General features: G+C 47.5%; 3 protein-coding genes across 6 annotated transcripts; 1 reads left to right on the top strand and 2 right to left on the bottom strand.

Moving 5' to 3' along the window:
* Position 1: 1 nt before the first annotated feature.
* Positions 2–12,410, bottom strand: vps52 (VPS52 subunit of GARP complex). 2 transcript variants are annotated; one of them, XM_080296678.1, is made up of 20 exons: positions 12,269–12,410; positions 10,175–10,256; positions 10,002–10,054; positions 9,527–9,602; positions 9,357–9,424; positions 8,660–8,835; positions 8,339–8,489; positions 7,990–8,090; positions 7,270–7,402; positions 7,127–7,182; positions 6,880–7,015; positions 6,138–6,293; positions 5,439–5,557; positions 5,092–5,215; positions 4,864–4,959; positions 4,173–4,280; positions 3,962–4,027; positions 2,835–2,946; positions 2,065–2,183; positions 2–1,406 (listed from the first exon to the last, which is right to left on the bottom strand). In XM_080296678.1, the coding sequence occupies exons 1-20, from the start codon at positions 12,362–12,364 to the stop codon at positions 1,260–1,262; spliced, it is 2,175 nt and encodes a 724-aa protein (XP_080152804.1). In that variant the 5' UTR covers positions 12,365–12,410; the 3' UTR covers positions 2–1,259. The 2 variants fall into 2 exon arrangements, with proteins under 2 accessions (XP_080152804.1, XP_080152805.1); XM_080296679.1 differs by having other exon boundaries at positions 10,175–10,253; positions 12,269–12,407.
* A 172-nt stretch (positions 12,411–12,582) lies between these two features.
* On the top strand, positions 12,583–16,551 carry rps18 (ribosomal protein S18). Its single transcript, XM_026157286.2, has 6 exons — positions 12,583–12,696; positions 13,392–13,490; positions 13,605–13,691; positions 15,327–15,428; positions 15,578–15,669; positions 16,429–16,551. The coding sequence occupies exons 1-6, from the start codon at positions 12,694–12,696 to the stop codon at positions 16,502–16,504; spliced, it is 459 nt and encodes a 152-aa protein (XP_026013071.1). The 5' UTR covers positions 12,583–12,693; the 3' UTR covers positions 16,505–16,551.
* Positions 16,552–17,941: 1,390 nt separating this feature from the next.
* On the bottom strand, positions 17,942–22,849 carry LOC113015306 (E3 ubiquitin-protein ligase RING2-A-like). Of its 3 annotated transcripts, none has more exons than XM_026157274.2 (7): positions 22,605–22,849; positions 21,405–21,510; positions 21,017–21,177; positions 20,515–20,739; positions 19,900–20,220; positions 19,409–19,667; positions 17,942–18,831 (listed from the first exon to the last, which is right to left on the bottom strand). In XM_026157274.2, the coding sequence occupies exons 2-7, from the start codon at positions 21,480–21,482 to the stop codon at positions 18,685–18,687; spliced, it is 1,191 nt and encodes a 396-aa protein (XP_026013059.2). In that variant the 5' UTR covers positions 21,483–21,510; positions 22,605–22,849; the 3' UTR covers positions 17,942–18,684. The 3 variants fall into 3 exon arrangements, with proteins under 3 accessions (XP_026013059.2, XP_026013062.2, XP_026013060.2); XM_026157277.2 differs by having other exon boundaries at positions 20,524–20,739; XM_026157275.2 differs by lacking the exon at positions 22,605–22,849 and adding an exon at positions 22,456–22,562.
* Between the last annotated feature and the right edge of the window lie 1,153 nt (positions 22,850–24,002).

The following is a 24,002-nucleotide window of genomic DNA, read 5'->3' as shown; positions in this document are numbered from 1 at the left end:
CTGGTGTTGTACTCTCATTGTTAGACTTCACACAGATTCACATCAATAACACGACACACTGTCTGCAGGAGGATCCTCATCTCCTCACCAACAAATCTATTAAAACACTCTCCTGCTCACACACGGTCAGAGAACCACATGTGGATTCATCCGCCACTGAAAATAGTTCCCATAAAACCGCACCATTCCCCAGATTGTACAGCATATAACGAGATCGTGTTAGCGTGATGGATCACTTCTATGAAACACCGTCAGCGCTGATGTTTTCAGACTGTAGATGAAAGATGGAGTGGGATCATGTGACGAAGCTTAAATATGATTGTTGGATCAAAGCATGGAGCCACAGCACAAGCAAACACGGTGCACAGGTCCAGTTAGCAGCTGCCTGTCAGTCAAAGAGGCCACGCCCCTAATCAATTACAGTTTAAACAGGTGAGTTAGAAAATACAGTTGTAAACCTGTAACACGGTGCTCACTGCTGGGAGTCGGCCTCTGGTGGTCGTGGGAGGAACTGCAGTGTTTCAGAGCTCCACACTGGCTGGAGGCTGAGACTGAACTAAGCAGACCTGCTAATCTAGTTTAAATGTCGTTTTTCTAATGAAGCTGGTGGGCGGAGCCTCACAGAGACGGTGGGCGGAGCGAGACGGTTTGAGTCTAAACACTGGACCTGCTGAACAAACATTTTGTCCTTTCAGCGTCAGTCTCAGTAACGTGTTCCACAGACGTGCTCCCGTCTGATTAGAGCAGCGAGCCAATCAAAACAGCTGATAGATTATTGATCATCTCACAAACTGAAGCTCAGTTACTGAAAGCTGCACGGCCTTCATCGCTTCTATCGGGGATCATCATTTTATTCTTCATTCAATGTGATTATTAGACATTCATTTACATTAGGTTGAATTAGCATTTAATTGGAAGTTTTGCTGTTGCTGTAACAGAAGCCAAAGAACCCTGCACACCCCCACAGTCACTGTAGAGCCAGGAGGGCCAAACGTTTCCCTGACAGGGGCAACGTGGCCGAGCGTCCGTGGTTCACTGGCTTCTTCACAGTTTTTAAAGTCATGGAATTAAAATTCACTCTCCTCCTCTGACCTTCGACACGGCTCCTTCATCTGGAGACAAAAGTCTTTAACACTCTCCAAACTTCACACAAAAGAAGACGAAGCAGCGGTCGGCTGCAGAGAACCGTCACCTCCACCCGCAGGAGCGTCGGTGCGTTCGCCGGCTCTCTGACCCCCGACCCCGACGAAGGCGTCCCGTTAGAAGTTGGGTTTGTGCTTCTTGACCTCCACCATGAGGTGGTGGAGGTTGATGAGCTCGGAGCGGACGGCCAGGCTGCGGAACGTGGGCTGGTTCAGGACTTTGTGGAAGCCGTGGTAGTACTGGATGAGCTGCGTCAGGGCGCCCTGCGGGAGGAGGATGTGACTCACGTTAGTAAAACTAAACACATAACCTGAAGTTCAAACCATTTACAGCGCGTTTCTTCTCAGCTTGTGAAGCTGAACTAGAACCACAGGTTTGTGTCCCCACTGTGTCTGAAGCAGGCGTCAGTTCTGTGAGTGGGCGCATGAAACACGCCTTATTAATGCGAGCGCGCTCAGAGCCTGAAGCAGAGAGCCGGCGAATTAGAACCCGGCTGTGTTGGTCGTGCATCCACTCTAGCACTGATGTTGCTGTGACTGTGCAGTCAGACACACTCATGGTTACAAACATCATTGTTCCTGTTTTTATTGATGAGTTCTGCTTCTCAAATATGAAAATGTGCATGTTCTCAGTTTAATCTTCTTTAACATTGTTTAGTGTGTCTCGTTTCACTCTCACACGCCTCTGCAGGTTATTTTATACTTTATTGACCATTTATTTTTCTTCACTGTTTTGCATCCGTTTGGAGACATTTTCTCACTTTTTGGACCTTTTATGTCATTTTTGTCGTCGTTTTAAATCTTTGTTTTCAATTTTGTGTCACTTTGTAGCCAGTTTGTATGTTTTTGTCCCTTTGGAAACCTGGTGTCACGGCACAGTTAGCCCACAGAGGCTGTGTGGCACACCTGCCGCCCGGCTCACCTGGATGATGCTGGTTCCATTTTTGAAGTTGGTGAAGGACCTCATGACGTCCTGACTCATCGCCTCCACCGACTGTTTCCATGTGCTGGAAAACCCCCGAACCAGCTGAGTGATTCGAGCTGCACACACACACACACACACACACACACACACACACGCACGCACACACACGCACACACACACACACACACACACACACACACACACACACACACACACACACACACACACACACACACACACACACACACACACACACGCATTAAGTTTCAGTTTCCGTGTGCATGCTGACTCTCGGTTTCCTTGCCATCGTGTTGCTGGGGTCAGCTTCCTGTCAAACATGCTGGTCAAACAAAACAAAGAACCACAGCGAGCACACACGACGTGGTGAACAGGAAGTGGGAACCTGACTCTGACTGACATGAAAGCACAAAGACTGAAAGGGAAATAAAGCTGCTGGTTACTCTGGAAAACAAAACCCAAGGCTGAGGTGAGAGAAGCACGCTCGCTCTGCCGCTGACAGCCGCAGACGATGACGCGGAAACCAAAACGAATAACCAGCTCGATTTACTCCTGAATCTAATCCGGCCGCGTCATCATTACGGATTCTGACATCACGGTGAGCTAACTGTAGAAATAACAGACAGAAAGGAATCGGCCAATCAGACGACAGCTTTACTCACATCCTCTTTCAAACACAGCAGGCCAAAGCACACCATCTCACATGTGACACCTGAACCTTCACAGCAAAGGTAAAGATATTTTCTCACCTTCGTCGTTCTTCAGCCGGTCCAGCTGCCCTTTCTCCATCAGCGCCTCGGCCTCCTTCACAAAGGCGATCATCCCTCCGAACGGCGGAGAGAGAATCTCCTCGATGAACTCCTGCAGAGGACGAGAGGAGGAAGGAAGACGACAGGATCAGGAACTAAAGTGTTCGAAGTTACTTAGAAATCTAGTAAAAGTACTTTCAAGCTTAAAACAGCCGTTCACGTGCACGCTGACCTAAGCTGTTACACGTTTATAAAGTGTGAAAATATTTTCACCACAGCAGATCACCTGCTGCCTCCACCTCCAACCCTCTGCATGTCCTCCTTCACTACATCCTCTCAGGTCCTCCTCGTCTCCTCCTGCCTGGCAGCTCCATCATAACCTCCCTCCCTCCTCTGCACATGCTCAGACCACCTCAGCCTCTCTGACTCGTAGCTGTCCCTCTCATGGACTCATCTCCATCCTTCTTACTCTCAGTGAGCATCTGAACCTCTGCTGCTCGGCCTCCACTGTCTCCAAATCACCACAGCAGGTCTCACTACCATCTTTAAACAGTCTCTCACCCTTGCTGCTCTCCTTCTGTCACTCGTCTCCACCCGCTCCACCCTACCTGCACTCTGTTCTTCGTCTCTCTTTGGAAAGTTGACCCCAGGTATTTAAGCTCATCCACCTTCTCTGCCTCGCTACCTGCATGCTCATGTCTCCACTCTGGCTACACATCACAGTGTCGTCTGCTCCACCCTCACAGACTCCTCCCCCACTGTCACATGCAATATATCTGCATCCAGCAGATGTCGCTATTGGGTGACAGGCTGTGCACGCAGTAATGAGAACGTGCTTCGTACGTCCTCTGTCAGCAGCAAGTGAATTATTATTCAGTAATGCCAGTGTTCACAAGATGCTTCCAAAGGAAACACACACACACACACACACACACACACACACACACACACACACACACACACACACACACACACACACACACACACACACACACACACACTTTAAACAGAAGGGACATAAAACTATTCAAAGTTATTACTTGCAGAAGGGAAATATGAAAACCTTCTGAAATAAGCATGACATCAGAAACAGCTGAGTGACCCACGGTGACGATGATCATATTTACCTGAGTTCTGGCCAGCAGCAGCTGCTGGAAGCCTTCCACCTCTTTACTGTCGTCTGCTGCCCTCTCCTGGACACAGCAGAGAAACACCAGCAGCACCATCAGCCACACAGAAATCCAACTTTTCTTTTCCATAAACAGAATATTTTCCCCACGTCAGCACAGATCCTGAGGGGAGTGTCGTGTTGTTGATGGTGCTGGTCGTGGCGCTCACCATGAGGACGCTGAGCATCATGTCGTAGTTGTTGATGAGGAAGATGAGCTGATCTCTCCTCGACGGGAACTCTGCCGCCATCTTCAGCACGAAGTTTTCAACCTCAATCTGGAGACAGAATCACAACAAATCACTGAACACAAATTCAGTCTGTGTGTGTGTGTGTGTGTGTGTGTGTGTGTCTGTGTGTGTGTCTGTGTGTGTGTGTGTGTGTGTGTGTCTGTGTGTGTGTGTGTGTGTGTCTGTGTGTGTGTGTGTCTGTGTGTGTGTGTGTGTGTGTCTGTGTGTGTGTGTGTGTGTGTCTGTGTGTGTGTGTGTCTGTGTGTGTGTGTGTGTGTGTGTGTGTGTGTCTGTGTGTGTGTGTGTGTGTGTGTGTGTCTGTCTGTGTGTGTGTGTGTGTGTGTGTGTGTGTGTGTCTGTGTGTGTGTGTGTGTGTGTCTGTGTGTGTGTGTGTCTGTGTGTGTGTGTGTGTGTGTGTGTGTGTGTCTGTGTGTGTGTGTGTGTGTGTGTGTGTCTGTCTGTGTGTGTGTGTGTGTGTGTGTGTGTGTGTGTCTGTGTGTGTGTGTGTGTGTGTCTGTGTGTGTGTGTGTGTGTGTCTGTGTGTGTGTGTGTGTGTGTGTCTGTGTGTGTGTGTCTGTGTGTGTGTGTGTGTGTGTGTGTGTGTGTGTGTGTCTGTGTGTCTGTGTGTTACCTGCAGCTGTCCCAGCAGAGCGTTGGTCCTCTCGTTGGGGAACGTCTGGTTGATGCTGACGATGGCTGAGGAGAACTCTGCGTAACGGCGAGTGATCTGAAACCACACACACACACACACACACACACACACACACACACACACACACACACACACACACACACACAGCCGTGTGAGTGGAGTGTGCAGCAAACACAGTGCTGTGCGATGTGCAGTGTGTGTACATACGTAGTGTGGTCTGGTGTCCAGTACTCCCAGTTTCTGAGGGTCTGTGTTTCTGATGCTGCTGATGTTCATCTCCAGAATGAGCTCAAACCTCGGCCACAGCAGCTCCAGCACCGCCTCCCAGTACCTGACAGACAGCACCAACACCATCAGCCTCCATCAATCTGAACACCTCCCTCTCTGCAGAGGAAGCGTCTGTACGCCGCCCAGCTGCAAACAGCCGTGTGACACCGGCTGATGTAACCACGAGCACTTATCAGCTAAACAGGAGATGGTGGGATTGGGAGGAGGTGGAGACACTGAAAGAGTCAGAGTACAGCAACACTACAGGAACAGAGGAGGAGACTGACTTGTCGAGAGCTGGGATGTTCCTCTTGGCCGTGATGGCTCTGAACCGGAGGATGATGTGGATGCAGAGGAAGACGGCGATGCTGTCGTAGCAGTCGGACACGTAGGTGGACATGCTCTTCTGCAGGAGGAGACAGAGAGCGGGGCTGACACGCTCTGCAGCCACGAGCAAAAAAAGCTCCTGAGCGACAGTCGTGCAGCCGCGCGCTGCAGCCGCTGCCACGCGCTGCAGCCACACACTGCACGACTGTCGCTCAGGAGCTTTTTTGGTTTTTATGACTTTAAGTTTGGTTTCATGTAAGCTGAACTGTGACCCCCAGGAACACCAGTGGCTCCACTTAAAAACATCACTGCATGCACTTCCCTTTTACCTGAATTTCTTCAGCATTTCCAGGACTGAGATGTTTGCAGATTGCACAGCAAAACTCAACATGTTCCTCCTCTCTGCTGAACATGTGTTTAGTTTATCACCCGAGGATTCTGCTTAGTGACAAACTCACGGAGAACACAGCTGTTTATACCAGCGTGTCCTGTTACATCAGTGCTTTGAATATCAGTGATAGCAAAACAAAACACGCTGCTCAAAGCCTGTTTATGACAAGGTCGGATAATAAATGTGGTTTGAATTGACCAAACAAACGTTTCTGCTGGAGAGGAAAGAGAGGGAAGCCTGCAGCTCTGACAGGAGGCGGGGTTCTCACCAGGAACATGCTGAGAGTCTTTCCCATGATGCTGTTGAAGAGGTCGAGGGCGGAGTTTCCAGCCACCATGAAGAAGTCAGACAGGAAGAGGTATTCTCTGCAGCCGTTGTCGAGCAGAGCGTAGTGCTGGCTGCGAAACAGCGTCTCATAGGGATACTGTGGAGAGCGAGAGGGAGAGTTAGACCTCAGACGACCTCTGTGGCACAGATCGGCTGCACAGACTGTAGCTAAACGATGGACACGCTGTGATGTCACCCATTAGTTTGTGAAGTCTCGTGTTCAGCGCTGTGACTGTCGCCATCTCGGAGTCTGAAACAATTTGCTGAGCGCAACAACAAAAACTACACATTTCTATGGCAACAACCTGTCAATCACAGAGTGGACACGCCCTTAAAGGACGCCCCCTTCAGCTGACTACAAAGACTGCAGACCTCTGCAGCTGTTTCCGTCTGTGTCTATGACGAGGTCACTGCTCCCAAACTGCAGTGAAAATTAAAAATCTCATAATCTGCCACAAGATGTCAGCGCTGAGCAACGGAGCTCAGCTGGAATTTAAACTGGATCCTAAAATCATTCCCGTCTCATTAAAAGCGAGGACGTGCATCCTGTTTGTCCTGAAGGGGGCGTGTCTCGTGCTACAGACGCTGGTTTGTTCACAGGGAATTTTATTTTCTTGTAAATGGCAGATCTGCAGGATGCGTTTGGGTTGAGCAGCTCGATCTGCGGCAGCGCCGTCTCTCACCCTGCTGTCTCCTCTCTGAGCCGTGTGCGGGACCAGGATGGGCCCCTCCAGCTCGGCCGGGCTCAGGATGGCCCCCCTCTGGCCCAGAGTGAAGATGGTGTTCCTGCTCTTCAGAGACGGTTTGGAGAAGAAACCTGCAGCGGCGAGTCAAGGAGCCTCAAACAGTCTGAAAATGTGAAGCAGGCGTCAGAGCGCCGCGCACACGGTGAGCAGGCGTGACACAAACAACAGACCGTGAAGGATATCTTTCTTGGCTGTGTCCTCGACTCCCATCAGGTCGTCTTTGTCTGCCACCTCCTCGTACTGCGGGACACGCAAACATCAGCTGTTATCCACACGAAGACGGCGTGCAGCCACGTCGACACAAACACAGCGAGGGCGCTCACCCACCTGCACTTTGAGCAGCCTGCCGCTGTACGACTTGAAGTAACTGTAGTAAATCTTGCTCATGGTGTCCACGTACTCGTCTCGGATCTCCTTGGCGACCGTTCTCTCATTGGCCAGAAGGAACTGGTAGAAGAACCTGCAGTGAAAACAACAACAGCATCGATCAGCTTCTTCACTTTGTGTCCAGTTATTTCTAACGCACAATTAAAAACAAGTTCAACACAACAAAAAAATAACAAACAGACGGTAAAAAGATGGGTGGAGCTTCCAGGTCAGGAAACAGAAGGTGGAAACGTGATGTCAGCGAGTGACGTCGCCGTGACTACGTCCACCTTTAAGTTTAAAAACTCACCTCAAATAAAACTAACGCAGACGTGTGCACAGACTTATCAACAGTCCAACATATCGAATAACTCAAATCAATAAAAACAAAACTAAGTGTAGTGTTGGTAAAGCAGCAGGTAAATACACCTGAGGATACAGAGGAGTCTCTGCACAGACTTCACCTGGATCCGCCCCGTGAACCATGCGGCGCTCAGGATTCTGCGTCACGTGACAAACGAGGAGCGGAACAGAAACCAGTGTTTTTAAAGACGTTTCAGTTCCTCGGGTGTAAAAATGGACTTCTTGCTCTTTAAATGGACAGAAGCGACAAAGAAAAGACGTCTGTAGGTTCAGCGTAATGCAGACTGTGAGTGGACCCGAACGCTCAGCTGTGCTCACCGGTACTTCAGCAGAGTGTTCTGTGGGATCTGGTAGTTGGTCATCGGTTTCCTGAAGGAGTAAATCTTCTGAAGAATGAACTCTCTGATCTTTGACACGGCCTGAGGAGAACAAAGAGTGTGGATATAAGCACAAAGATATAAAACCTGATAAGTAGGCAGAGGAATGAGTTAAACGCCTTCGTGTGGCACGGGTACATTAAGCGCTCTGCCTGAAAGACCTCAGGAGAGCAGCTCAGCAGGTTTCTGACTTATTAATGAGGACTTCCTCTCATTTCCTGTTTGTTATGGACTTTAACTGTAAACGTGATTCCAAAGAGTCGGGAACTTTCCTCCTGCCCGTCTCTCACCTTGAGTTTGAGGCGGTCCACGATGTCCTGGATGTCGGAGCAAGCCAGCGTCTCTCTGAAGCTCAGCTCTTTGGCAAAGTTGATCTTAGTGTTGAGCTCGTGGAGCTGCTCCAGAAACTCCTGCTCCGTCACAGGACTGTCCAGGATGGTGCTGCCAACACACACGACCAGCAGATTAAGTCATGCAATCACCACAAACCACTGATGGCTGGTTAATCCATCAGGAACAACTCTGAGGTCTCTGCAAACTGAGCGCCATCCAACAAATCACTCATTACAATACAGACACTTTTTCTTTGCGGCGACAGCCGTCAAACCTACGAGATCATGGCCCCGGGCACCACCAGCTCATCCACCAGCTGGCTGAGGTGGCTGCGCACGGCCTGCCGGTTCTTCAGCCGCACGTTCATGCTGACCGACTGCTGCTGCAGGGTCTGGATCTCACTGCTGATGGAGGACAGGTCGCTCTGGAAGCCGCTCAGCATGCCCTCCATACGCTGAGAGACACACAGCCGTGAGGTTAGACTGAATCTGCTTTAACAAGACGACAGCGCTCCCATGACAGTTTGAAAAAGTGCCCGCCTCTCACTTTCCCACTTGAACTGGACCCACCTAAAAACTTAACTGAGCACCGAGGACGGAAAAGAATCCGCTCTGATGCAGAGCGACGAGTAACCACAGCAGCCGTGCTGCTTTTAGTGAGCACACTGTGACGTAAAGCGCCTTTATTACTTTAAGCTTGTGTGCAGAAAACTGAAGTAAGGGTGCAGAATGACAGGAAGGTGTCTCTCAGGTACATCTGTCCCGCCTCTGCACAGCTGCACAGTGAAGACGTGTTCTTCTGCTGACGCTTCTGTGAGAACTCAGCTCAGAAGATGTGACAGGGAAACAAAACGCGTCTCGACTCCTTCACAGAAAACTCGAATCACTCTCAAATATCCACAAGACTCCATCCCAGCAAGAGTTTTCTGTATAAATGTCACACATGATTATTTTCTGTCTGTCTCAGTCGTCTCACCTCCAGGATGGAGTCACAGGCAGTGATCTGGTTGTGCAGCAGGGCGATGTTCTGACTCTCTTTGATGTCTGCACGATGAGCGCTCAGGAAAACATCATCAGTGACGGGTGTTAGTGTGTGGTTATACATTATTAGGTGAAGGTATTCAAACTGGGAGCTGTGAAGGATACAGTCTTTGATGGAGGCTTGTTCAATCCTCTGCAGCTCTGCCTCCACCTGTTTGGAGTACTGACGGAGGTCGACACCCTGAAAACCGACGGGAGGAAACTGAAATGTATTATCTGTGCTTTGAAAGAGGAAGTGTAGAGTAATAATTATTTTATAGCACCTTTCAAAACAAAAGTAACAAATCCCTTCACATTAAAAGCGTCAGCTTAACTCTTAGGTTAGATTTTCTACCTTTGCTGCTTTCTACAGACAAAGTGTTCGTAGAAAGCAGCACACACACACACACACACACACACACACACACACACACACACACACACACACACACACACACACACACACAGCAGCAGCAAACCAAAACATCACTGCTGCAAAGAAACCACAACTGAGGGAGACCGGGAGGAGGGACACAACCAGGCCCGGACGTCAGAGCAGAGGACGTGTTATATATTAGACTTCTGTTCTTTCAGTTCTCACTGTTTTGAGCGCTTCCTTCACCAGGTCGTCTTCCAGGTTGGCCTGAATGTGAACTGCAGCAGACAAAAGGGAACAACAGTTAGTGACAAGCGAAACCTTCAAGCAAGGCAGCACCGAGGAAGCTGTAACAAGTGCCACCTCAGCCGAGCTTTAATATGAAGTCTTTTCCTTACTGTCCACTTCATCCAGGATAAACTCGTCCGTAGTGATGTCCAGCTCTCCCAGGTTCAGGTTAGCGATGTCTGCTTCAGTCTTCTGGGTGAAACACAACCAGTGTGTCTTCAGTGGTGATAATTAACAGGATGAAACTGTCAAAACTTACTGACATTAAAGCTTTCTTTGGTTTTCATTCACTCACTTGTTTATTCCAGCCAATGAGAAAACATACACTTACTGGCCACTTTGTTAGGTACACCTGTTTGTCTGTCCTTTAACTCAAATATCTAGACCTGTGGACATGTACAGATGACCTGCTGTAGTTCAAACTAAGCATCAGAATGTGGTAAAAGGTGATCTAAGTGACTGCGAGGGTGGTATGTTGGTCTGAGTGTTTCCGAATCTGCTGATCTGCCGGGATTGTCCCACAACTGCAGAGTTTACACAGAAGTAGGGCTGTGCGATATGACCAAAATCTCATATCCCGATATAAGACATCTATCGTCCGATAACGATATAAATCACAAACGTGTAACATTTTCTGTAAATTCTGTGAATCTCGGGCAGCTCGACTTGCGTGAAGTGTTTCCAGCTGCGTGTCGTGTAGCTGGAGTCGAGTGATGAAACGAGTCTAAGGTTTATTTTTTAGCACCTGGCGGCTCTTTTTTACTTCTCATCCGTAAATAATCTGCTCTTTCACGTGATTCGGTTTATTTTGAAAAGTCTCAACAGGATCTTGAGCTTTATTGTGAAAGGTTTATGTGGAAAATAAACAAGCGGACATGCAATGCTGTTACCGTCGCTGTTGCTAACGACAACGCATAAAAACAGGCGCTTGTCCGTCTGTAGTGTGGTTATATTAAACATAAGAGAAAGAGAACTTTAATAAATGAATATAGCCACTACAGTCACCATCAGAACGGTGAGAAAATATTGCCGTAAACAGTTTATTTTGCGACACCACGAAACAATCGACAGCGTAAAATGAAACGATAGACGTTTTTATATCGTCATCCCATACATATCGTTACATCGAACAGCCCTACACAAAAGGTCGGAAAAAGACCTTCTGCGCACAGCAGCTCACTGGAGGAGAACGGCCAGACTGCTTTGAGCCCGACTTACAACCAAGGAACAGCATAAGCAAATGGACTACGGGAGCAGAAGACCACAGCTGGTGTCACTCATGTCAGCTAAGAAGAGGAAACTGAGGCTACAGTTCGCACAGACTCACCAAAACTGGACACAGAAGATGAAAAAAACATTTCCATTCCCATCCCTGCATAACCTCAGTGTCCACCAGGATAACACACCCTGTCTCAAAGCTCAGACCATCTTAAACTGGTTTCCTGAATGTGACGATGGGTTCACTGTACTCAGTTGGCCTCAACAGTCAGCAGAGTTGGATTAGTGGCCATGTATTAATTAATTTTTATTGTGTTCTGTGCTGCTGCTTACAATGACAATAAAACTCTTCTCTTATGTGATCTCACTCCAAAAGAGCATCTTTGGGATGTGGTGGAATGGGAGATTCTCATCATGGATGCAGCTGACAAGTCTGCAGCAACTGTGTGCTGATGTCATAATGATGTCATGTCAACATGGACCAAAATCTCTGAGGAATGTTATCAACAGATGAATCTGAAGACTTAAACCGACTGAAGGAAAAATGAGCTCCATCCCGGTTACATCAAGGTGTACCTAATAAAGTGTCCGATGTGCGTATTTACACAGAGAGAAGATGACTGAATAAACATCTGTTTTCTAGCCGTTGCACACACCACCTCCGCTGTGTTTGTATGACAGACTTAAACCAATAACAAACTGACTGATGCAGCAAAACAGTCCAAATCTGATAATAGTCAATAATCAGCCATAATCAGGATTATTAATGCGGGACCAGAACGACAACTGATAAACATAAATCGCCTTTTCCTCCTCAGAAAAAGGAAGTCAATGCTTCCCATTAGCATCCAGCAGCAGCAGCGCTCCGTAGAATGAGTCCACCTGCTAACAGCTTCTTTGAGCTTCACGCAGCTAAAGCTTGCGCTCACCTGCGATTACCTCCGTGAAACTGAACGCAGGCGTCACGCAGAAAAAGAACATCTTACCTCGTCCTGTAAATACGCCATGGCGACTTCTGTCGGGTTCCCAGCTGTGTTTACATCGGGCCCAGCTCCAGCAGCGGTCGCGGTTCCCTCCGCCATTGCGGTCAACTTACGCTAACGTCAAAAAAAAAAATACAAATCTAAAGTTCCACCTCGTAGTTAGCAAAAATATCGTATTATTAACCGAGCGCGGTATTATCACGATCGCGTGCCGTGGGTGATAAATCAGTGGGACTTAATAAACATTTATTTCGCGTGAGTTAACGAAACTAACCGCGTTAAGCCACGTATTTGCTTGTTTCTTTTGAACACAGTTTTTTTTTCCAGTCGGACGACTCGATAGTGACGGACCAACTTCCGTTCCCCGAAGGGGTCAAACTCTCGCGAGAGGCTTGCGGCTTCCTCTTCGCACGGAACCTGCTTCCAAGATGGTGAGTGTCTTTTCTGTCGGACTGAAATGTCTCAGAAATCCGCGATCATCCAACTTTAGTCGCGCTTGTTTGTCACATTTATACATCCGATAAATCCTCCACAGCCTACTTGAGTGGGCTGGTGCGGAATTTTCAGTTTATTGCTGGTAATTTGACGTTTTAGCGCAGTTTGCTGTGGGATGTGAGTGGAGCTGTGTCGACGAGCGCCAACAGTTAATTTCGTTTTTCCCTCCCGGTTATAAAGCGTCCACATGCCCGGCGTCTGCTGCTGGCACTCGTAGCTGTGGATGGAGACTCTGTGCTGCTTCAAACTTTAAGAAGCAGTCATAGTTCGAGGCGGTTGCCCCTCAGAGCTAACAGGCTTTAGCCTCGCCAAGCATGTTGGTGGACCCTGGCCGGGAGCTGGAAGTACTCTGATGTAAATACACAGTATTTAAAATAGTCGAAGTACTCCTGGGATGTTTTTGAACAAAGCTGAAGCTGTTCAGAGCCGCAGCAGTCGATCTGTTTGGGCTAACGGGGCTGAACTAAGAGAAATCCTCATGAACCTCTAGCACACTGTGCAAATATATAGGTTAACATATAAAGATACATACAGCGTGAAGCTTGTAAACATGTATGTGTATTACTGCATGATCTTTGCAGAAACTACATGTTGCTGTGTGTGACTCACTTTGTTTCCCTCTGCGTCTCAGTCTCTGGTCATCCCTGAGAAGTTCCAGCACATTCTTCGTGTCCTGAACACGAACATTGATGGCAGGAGGAAGATCGCCTTCGCCATCACTGCCATCAAGGTGAGCTCCTCCCTGAGACTGTGCCGCTTGTTGCAACTGTTTTTCATCATCACATCAGTTGCGCTGTGTTTTTTGTGATTGTCGGCGTGTTGTTAACACTTTGTCTCTTCTCAGGGTGTTGGCAGACGTTACGCTCATGTTGTCCTGAGGAAAGCCGACATCGACCTGAACAAGAGGGCCGGAGAGCTGACTGAGGAGGAGGTGAGGATTGTTCAGAGCTTTGAATGAAAACGGCGACTTGTGATGCTTTTGTGTTGTCAGGAGATTTTGTCACTGGAGCTTTAGTGGTGGTTCTGAATCTGTGCAACAAGTATCACGAGTATTGATTTGTGAAGCGTTTGGAGGGTCGGCCCTCTGCAGGCCGGTCTCTGAGGCTATAGAAATATTTCAATCGTCCTCAGAGCAGCGTCTTGTTTTATTGCATGAAGGCAAAGAGACGGCACTTTGTTCTGTGACGAACGGTACTCACAAGTCGGAGGAGTAAGTGTGGCTACCAGCAGCAGGTTAACGTTGGCACTAGAGCAGGGCGATATGACCAAAAATATTTATCACCATATACATTTGAAAATTCGGGGTAACGATATAACTGACGATATAATTGACACTAGACAAAATACTTTACAACTGCACAACTTTATTAGTGCAAAAAAAAAAAAAAAAACATCAATGTATTTTCACTTAAACAAGCAGCTGTTTTTATATGCATTAAAGTTATATAAACATTTAACAGTGCAAATGCAAATTCCTCGCTGACAGTTTAACCAAAAGGCATTTCCAGTGGAAATTGGCCGACACATCCTCAGCATAACCATGTATAACATCCACACAACTTAAAAAGAGGTTATACACACACAATACGGTAACATTATGTTGAAGCACAGTGCGTATCACTCCACGAGGCTCCGCCTACGATAGCCGTAATGCTCCGACAATCCATCGAGTGGTGCGGCTTCGTAGCAAAGTCGTACTGAAACATTTGACAGATTTTCGAGCGCCGTGCACATAAAATCGTTTCGAGGTCAGTAAACACGACCAGAGTTCATACATAAGGCACACGGGGTTATAAGGGGCTCTGTCGACTTTCAGAAAAATCAAAGGATTGATTTTAAGTGCGCCGTATTTTCCAAACAACACGGTAATAACGACGGCCCGCTAGCATGCGCTACCAGAAATAGTGCTTTGTTGTGCTGAACCAGTTCCACACCAGTGAAGCTGCAGCATTTTTACAAACCAGTCCAGGTTCATCTGTTTCAGTCAACGATCCACTTTTGCTCTTCTCGTTCTGCGTCGCCGCCATGTGCGTATGTAAACAAAGGCACTGCGCATGCGCGTTTCACCCATATTCTATCGTGATATTTCATTTTCTTATCGTTGCCCAGCATTACACCGGTGTTACCGTGAACGGTATGATATAGCCCCGCCCTAGTTGGCACACCTGTGCAGAAGGTGGTGACACCGTGCCGTGTGAGTGTGTATCTGCCACTGCAGTGCTCCAGTTTTTACACATTTAGACAAACTAGGGGGTAAAGAAGCACCTCCCGTCTCAAAGGGGTGCAGAGTGACGTAATCATCAAAGACATCATTGGTTTAGCTGAGGCTGCTCGGTGGACTTTTCTGTCTGCAGAGCATTTTGCTTCACATCAGGATCAAAATATTTTATTGATTCCTAGATGAAGTTTGTCCTGACTTTGACGTAAGGCAGCAGATGTTTCCTCGGGCGTCACATTGTAGGCAGACGGCGTCAGTCTCCCAGACATAAACGCTTCATTAGATCCTTTCCTGTCGATCACCATATTCAGTTTCCTTGCGTAGTAACCGGAGCTGCTTGGTTGTCAGGTCGAGCGTGTGGTGACCATCATGCAGAATCCTCGCCAGTACAAAATCCCAGACTGGTTCCTCAACAGGCAGAAGGACGTGAAGGACGGCAAATACAGCCAGGTGGGTGATCGCAGCTGCTGCTTTGTCTTCCAAGAATCTAAATGATAAAGTCAATTTTTGGCTCAAACCTGAACGAGGTTCACACCAAGGTATTTGATTGGACGAGCTAGTTCGAGGCACCCCGTGACCATCTCTGTGTCTGATTTCAGGTCCTCGCCAACAGCCTGGATAACAAGTTGAGAGAAGATCTGGAGAGGCTGAAGAAGATCAGGGCTCACCGTGGTCTCAGGCACTTCTGGGGGTAAGAGCTCGGTCCTTGTATTCATTCACACTGCTGTGAGAAGGCTCTGCATCGACGCGTCCTCCGTTTACCCGAGTCTGCACACATCTGTGAGCGGGACACGTCCTGCAGAGTTCAGAGACTTCATGAACGTTTGTGTCACACTTGAGTAAACGAGGCGTCTGCAGAGTGAGCCTGTCCTGAAAAACTTGAACTGTGAGCTCAGAAACGCTGGTGCCGCCTCTGCGTGCGTCCACACTAACAGGCTAAAGTCGTGTGACTGTAGAGCACAGATGCAGCGACTTCTGCACCAACGGTCTAAAAAAAAAAATGCTTTTTTTACCCAATTTTTGTTTCTAAAAACAACGAGAGCCACATATAAAGACATTCGTTTTTAATTTTGATAAAACGGAGGCAGTTTAATGTCCTCCTAGGTGGCCCTTGTGGAGCAAAATTTAGTATTTTGGTCTAGACAACCCAAAACGTGACGTCCGGATATGTGGATGCCGGGTCCTAGGAGGTTAATAATGGGCTCAAACATTGTGATGCATGTTGTCCTGCTGATTTACAGACCAGTTAAACATCCTGTTTATGTTCCTGAAGCAGATGTTTGAGTTTCCTGATGGTGGAGAGGTTATAAGTTTGTCTTTAAGCTGAAGCACGTTTCCAACGTGGAGCAGTCGGTCTGATAAAAGCCTTTAAAAACAAATGAAATCCTCAACTATGTTGTTCAGTCCTTTGTTACAGACGTCCTAACCTGGTTTGTCTCTCTCCCTGCAGTCTGCGTGTGCGCGGTCAGCACACCAAGACCACCGGCCGTCGTGGTCGCACCGTCGGCGTGTCCAAGAAGAAGTAAACTGCCCCGCTTCCCTTTGTTTCAATAAAGCACCACAGTTCACAAAATGTTCTCGTCCCCTGTGCTGCTTTACTTCTCTCACCAACACACCGCTGGGAGCTCCTTGGTGATTTATTTTGAAGGGACGTGGCGTCTCGGTGGACCTCAGTGAAGCAGTTTTAATGTTGTATTTAAATGTTGCAGTGCACAGCTGAACATGTTCTGCAGGATTTCAAACAGAAATCTGATATTTGAGGCTGTTAGTACAGATGGAGCTGCTCAGCAGGGGAAATGGATCAGGAGTAAAAGGCCCAGTGACACGGACACGAGTGCTCGGAGTACACTGAATACATCTGCACTTCAGACAAAACTTATTTCCCTGCTTTGCCTCAGAGGCAGGTTCAGAGCAGCAGCCTTCATTGTACAGAATGAAACCAGGATAGAGAAGCCCGTTAGAACAGCTGAGCTTTAGTCGATACCCTGTAGTGATGCACAGGTGGATGCGCCGCTGTGCAGACCTTTGTTTTGTCTAATATTTCTGAGCCCAGGCGGGTTGGTTACAATTGGACACAAAAACAGAAGCTGGAGATCGAGTCCAACAGTTTATTGTGCTGCATTGATGACAGGAGGAAAGACAGTATCACACATCAGAAATGAAATATTGCTTCATTCTAATATAGACACATCCCACAGAAACTGAGATGTGGGGAAATGATATGGCTGCAGGAGGTTTAAAGTGCGTAGGAAGTGGAGCAAAGGCTTGAAGCAGCAGGACCCGAGCGGGCTCGTGAAAAACGCTTTTTCATGCCAGTGTTTGAAACGTGTTGCTGCACAGCTGCATCTGTAGACGACGTAAACATTCAAGACTAGCAAAATATGGGCTTTTAAACATCTGTGTACAACTTTTTATTAAGGAAATGTTTCAGAAAACTGCTGCCTCATCTCTGCATTCAGAAGCGCCGCTGCTGTAACAGCAGGGAGAATAAAGTCCATCCTGACCGCTACGATAACCTCGAGCAACAGGTTCCACTGAGTGTGCACGCTAAATGAGGAGCTGCTTGTTTTTAGTGCAGAGCTGTCCCACAGCGCTAAAGCCGGAAGACGCTATGAAGATTTCAGAGATGAAACCGGCCGACGAGTCGCTGCGACTGTTTTTAATTCACCAGTTTGTAGAAAAGAAGATGAACTAAAAGCCTTTTCGAAGCCTCGGAGCTCTTCTAGAGAAAGTGGCAAATGTTTAATTATCATTTGTCTGATTTCATTTGGTAAATCCACCATCACGGAGGACCATCGAGCAGCAGTCCACTGTGACGTCTCGAGGGTCAGTGCCGCGAAACGACCTCGTGAAAATAAAGCTACCAGCCCAGCGACCTTTTTCTGACACGACTACACAGCTCGACACGACTGGCTTCCACCGACAAATCTAAAAAACAGAATAAATTAAAAAACAGCCGGAGGTGCATGAGAAGATGAGCTTTATACTTTCACCTGGTTTTAAAAGCGGAGTGGGAGTGGGGTGGAGGCGACACTGAGAAAAACACAAGTTTGATCCCAAAGTTGGTCTTCTATTTAAAAAAAGAAGCTTCTGACAGATAAACCCTGAACATTTCCATCTGGAAACACTTTCACAAAATTGACTCCAAAAATATTTAAGACTTATTTTTCCCACTGAAAATGGGCGTCCATAAAGACGGCTCTCTTTTAAACTAGTTTATCAGATTTTGTAGTTTCCAAAGTTCTGTTTTGGTCATTTCTGCAAAAAGAAAAGAAAATGCATCTTTTTTAATAGCCACATTTTGAATTGGTGCTTTTATTTTGGCACCGCAGACATGTAGCTATGAGGAAGCTGCTGCAGCTGCTCACTGACGCGTCGCGTCTGCATGTTAGAGAAGCATGGAGAACATCTGGCTTTGTCCAGCACACACGGCTGACTTGAAAGCATCAAAAACAGCTGGACTCCAGCAGCTGCTGCTTTAGTTTCACTCTGTAGACTCTCAGATCAGTTTGTCTGCTGCAGAATCAGCTCACATGTTACAGCCAGTTCAGTGAGGAGATGAAGAGATCCCCATTAATAACAGTAAACTAAGAAAAACATGACGCAGGTTTTCTGTGAAACTGTGGCAGCTGAACTAACTTATCATAAAAAACAGAAGAGAAATCGAAGAGCCACGTTGGAGAGGAAAGCAGTCCACCGCTCCCCCTCAGGCCTCCCTCTGTGGGGTAGGAGGCTGCTGCTGCTGCTGGGGCTGCTGCTGCTCTTTGGTGGGGGCGTAGTACAGCTCCAGAGGCTTCCTGACCTTCCAGTACTTCTCGTTCACCAACTCCAGAGTCAGCGAGCCGTTTAGGGTCTGAGAGGAAGGATGAGCATAAAGGTCAGATCACAAAAAAGCTTCTAATGGAATCGATCAGTCCAGATTTCCTCCATCGTACAACAAAATCACACCAGGAACCAGCCTGACTGCACTACGCAAAGACTTGCCCACTTTCTGTCCTGGGTTTTCACAATAAAAGCCCTAGACACACTCACTGTAATACAGTCCCAAACAAAAAAGCTGTAAAATAAAAGTTTTCCAATAAAAACTGTTTCGTCTCACTCCCATTTGTTGTTGTTGCACTTTGAAGCTCTACTTGGAACCTCGTTAAGATCCAAACATGCAAAATTGGATTTGTTGCCATTTTTGAAGTGGTCTTAAACTTTTGCTTACCAGAGGTGAACACTGAATGAACGAGCCGCAGTTTCTGGGACGCAAATTTAAAATGAGAAGACTTCAAACTTCCACTGATTTATATGTATTTTTTTAATCTAAGGCATCTTTTCAAGGAGCGAACGTGCACATCAGTCTGTAAAGATAACAAACTCATCCATGAACACAGAAGGTTAATGCAGCTTGAATAAAACGGGACTCGTGTTCAGCCGTCACTCACAGAGAACTGGCCTCCCCTCGTCAGGATGTAGATGGTGTACTGCTTCTCGCTGACGTTGCTCAGACTGGTCCCCTCGCCGCTTCCTGCCATCCCTCCGTTTTCACCTCCCACCCCCTCGGCTCGCGCCTCTTCTCGTCCTGCCTCCTCTCGCCCTCGGTCCTCGGGTTCATTCTCGGGCCGTCGGTCCTCCAGAGCGATGCGCAGTGCGAGGTACTTGGACAGATGGTCCACCGTAGCATTAGCTGTTGTCTTCACATATCTGACAAGGGAAAGGCAGATGATGGCGATGTGCTCTACCTCTGACAAATTAAACGTTTTCTGAATTGTCTGGCCACTCGGGGACAGGCTCACCACTTCACACATGTTCGTTCTTATTCACACAATTTTACTGATTTCTAGTCATTTCCCAGGTTTTAGCTGTTTTTGGTCTCTGCCATGATTCACATTTTCAGTATAAAATGTTTGTTCAGCTACTTCAGAAAAGGTCTAACCTCGTCTGGTTGTAGTCCTGGGCGTGGACCAGCTGTGGGTGTGGTCTGAACACCAGCTCGATCTCGGAGGACAGCCCCTCTTTGTGGCGTCTCAGCGGGGGAGTCGGGCTCCCGCTGTCCACCTCGGGTCCCGAGCCATCATCGGATGGACGTGGCCGCTTGCGGCTCGGCCCGGCCTCCGGAGGGGTATGACCACAGGGGTGTGGCGTGTGTGAGGGGGCGGAGTCGTGGGAGAGGTGTGAACGGGAGTCCCCATTGTCCTCCCCACCACTGTAGGTGGTGTTATCACTCTCCTGAGTGGGCTTCTTCACTCGGTGATTCCTGCAGCCCCAAGGTAAACACATACAACAGTAATTATCATTCAGAGGGGAGGGGCTTAAACTTACAGGGTGTGGTCAGTTGTCATAACAGCAGCAGTGTTATTAAGTCAGGAACAGCAAGAAAAGGAGGAGCTGGGGAGAGGGTGGGTTGCAAAGCGGCATGCAGGCTAAAGAAGCGCAGCATCTGTCGGGAGTGCGGCTCTGTATCCCGCCTGAATGCTACGCCGTATTCAGGAGGATCCGCGGCGCTCTCTCGAGCGCAGGAGCGTGAAATCATAGAACTGATCCGTGTCACCTCTCGGACCTGTAGCGGGCCTGCTGCCGGAGCCCCTCCTCGATGCTGGAGCTCAGCGCCTCCTTGTTGTGCAGCCGGTTGAGTCGCTCGAGGACGCGGCGTTGGTGGGCTTCATACTCATCGCGACTCGGGTAGATCTTCGAGATCAGCGCGTCGAAGTTTGAGTCTCTGCGCAGCGAACGTCTAGAAACCAGCTTCTTCCTGCAGGTCGGACACTCCTTGTTCCTGCACAGGGAAAAACGGCCTGAAGCTTCGTAATCACTGAATAATCGGCTTTTGCAGAAATGTGCCACATTTAAAATCAGTCAGTGAACACATTCAGCTACACAAACGTTACCGCGACGCATTTGTTCTCGTTAGGGACAGCGGCAGCATTTCCACCGCAGAAAACAACTCATCCAAAGTCCCTTAAAAATTTATCTCCGAATTATTTATAATTGGCCAAAACAAGCTGTGTGAACACGGCGATCGTGAATCAGGTACACTGGCAGCTCGCGCTCACCCAGATCGCAGCGCGGTGACGATGCAGTCTGAGCAGAAGCGGTGCAGACACTCTTTGGTGGTCATGGTGTTCTTCAGCATGTCCAGACAGATGGGACACATGAGCTCGCTGTGCAGAGAGCGAGGAGACACGGCTACCTCCGTCCCGTCCACGATGGCCTCCTGAACATACCAAACGTGTGAGAACATTTGCGGTTCTTCATTTCTGCTACATCACAGTTGGTCCTTTTAGCCAAGCTGTTTATTTTCTATTCCCTCTGCTCTGGCAATGGGAACAAAGCTTACAAACTCATTTACCCTTCAGCAAACATCACAAATAATTTCCTCACAGTTTCCTAAGACACTGCCTCTATTTTGCAGCGAGCTGCTGGGCACACAGACAGCTTTACCTGAGGGCTCCTGTGCAGCTCGTACAGACTCAGCTCCCAGGTCTTACTGGGAGCCTGGATGTTTACCGGAGCTGCCATGGCTGCGCTCCCCCCCAATCAATCCTCACTGAGAGACAGGAGAGAAAACACAATCAGATGTTCTCGTCATGTGTCAAAATAATTAACTTTTTTACAGACTCAAAATAAAAACACAAAGAAATCCACATGAAGACATGCATATATAATTATTTTAAGAGCAATACCTCCACATGCTGGGCTGGCAGAATAACTCAACCTGTTTTAAATGTATGAACTCATACAGCAACAAACATTTGAATTCAGTCTCATCAGTCATCAGGAGCATATCCACCTCACATGTGCTGTACAGGCTGAGTGGCTGCAGTTGCAGCTGAAGCATTCAAATCTACCCACAAACATGTTGAAAGATGCAATGCCAGCAATGTGGACTGTCAAGACTAAAACCAGTCACTGAGCGAAGACAACTGTAATATACGTGTTAAATATCTGCTCGCTGTGAAATAACATAAAAGGAGTGGTGGTTTCTAAAACCTCGAGTGTATGATGCGCTGAAAAAAACACGGTTTCATGTAGTTGAATGGTTTATTGGAAAGAAGGAAAAACACTGAAAGTTACAAGTGTATTGTGCACGAAACCAATTCAAACGTGGCGACAGAGCCGTGCAGATGTGTGTCACGAGTTAATCTCGCTGTATAATAAACAAAAAGGATCCCTGCTAAATCCGGATCCGTTTCCGGTGCAGTCTGCCGGGTCTCTTCACTACAAAGCTTTTTTCTGCAGGATGATGTGCAACATTTGATGTGTGAGAAGAATAACGGCTTTGATTCGGTGTGGCCGTGATCTTATTCACGCTTGCATGTGTAAGCATCTCGGCTTTCTTCGCATGTTCTCAGCTTTTTGGATTTTTTCAGTTTTTAAATGATTACAAAGGCACCGGATTTATTCTGAAAACAAAACCATGTAACTTCACAGCAGCCCCGCGGTCTCTGCTGAGAACCACAGCTTATTTTTAGTTCCCACAAGAGGAACTCACCAACAGCTGCCAGCCTTCAAACTTCCTGCAGGGACCGAACACTCCAAAGTTTGCGAACTTTGACTCAGTTTTGCGGATTTAACAGCCAAACGCTTTACATCCGTCGACGCGCACTGAAAAGGACGAAAAAGAGGGAAGAAGAAACTCACCTGACGTTTAAGTGACGGCAGCTGACACCGCTGCACAGACACGGAGCCACTAGACCGCTACGAACAGCGCGCAGCGGGGCTCGGCTTCCCGCCACAGTCTTTACGATGTCGGCGGAGGGGTCTTACGTTGTCACGGAGCCTCGGTACAAAACTACAGCGGCCAAAAATATCAGGAACGAAACATTTTTCGACAGTCATAAGCTACCTAACATTAGCCGCGGCCATTTTTTCCCTTCTTCTTCTGCGGCTCCCGGTAAAGCTGCACACCGCTTTGCGGCGGTAGTGCCCCAAACGGCAGGTTTGCGTATTGCAGCGCAGCCCCAATCCCAGACTCGGCAACCACACACGTTTTATGTGTTTTAAAACACAAACAACTTAAACTAAAAATAATAACAAATCAAACATACCATACTCGTGGGATTTTAAGAGAACTTTATTTTAAAGATGCAGCAATAACTGAAACTGAATCACAAAAGAAGAACACGGGAAAATGACCACCAAAGTGCTAAAAGCGACTTCTTCCACCTTTTACACCTTCAGTGGTGTAAAAGGTGACAAGTGACAGGCCTGCAGTGAAATTCAGAATTCATTTAAACTGATGAATTTTGAATTAATAAATTAAATTAAGCCCAGCATGGCCCAGCTTCAATCTCTTGTCCAAACTCGTACTTGTCCCGAACTCGAAAATATTGAGGAGGAAAACAAAATAACACTGGTCCCGAAGAGTCTGGTCAAACAATTTTATTGAACACACGCGCGGGGAGATGGATACTGCACACAATCAGCATAGATCTCCACCCAAAAAGCAATTGCTTTTATAATGTCAGGGTTTGACAAGGTTTCCAAGAACATTATTTGCATCTTAAGAACATTTTTTGCATTTTTTACAGACAATGGTCAATTTTAAGAGATAAATGCAGACACCGAAGTTCCCCTCCCTAGCATCTTCGTCCATATATGGCGATGAATCCAGGCCCTGAAGATCCCCAGGGTCTTCTTTTTGACACATCTTCTGTCACCTGTTACTAAGCAAACTCAAACGCCACAGGTTGCTGAATAGTTTCAGGCCTGTTTCTAGATTATATGGACTATATGTGTTTTGTAAGCGTGTATGCAGTTTTAACCTTCTATAGCTCCAAGTCACTTACACAATAGATCGTCCAGATATCGCGCCGAACGAGGCTTATGACCTTTCCTTAATTGACTGAGCTTTAACTCTTTAATAAGCACAAAATGCAATGTGTGTATACAATTATTATGGCTGCACCTGTAATAAAAGGTTAATGTAAAGCCAGCAGGTTTAATAACCATCTTAATGCAATGTTAATGCTTCAGGATATATTGTAGCTGTAAAATAATTTCTTTAATTCCACACACTGTAAAGCCAGAGGCGACCAA

The sequence above is a fragment of the Astatotilapia calliptera genome, chromosome 22, assembly GCF_964374335.1.
Source record: "Astatotilapia calliptera chromosome 22, fAstCal68.1, whole genome shotgun sequence".
Lineage (NCBI taxonomy): Eukaryota > Metazoa > Chordata > Actinopteri > Cichliformes > Cichlidae > Astatotilapia > Astatotilapia calliptera.
Note: the sequence above shows the minus strand (reverse complement) of the source record. Positions and strands in the feature narration are given on the sequence as shown.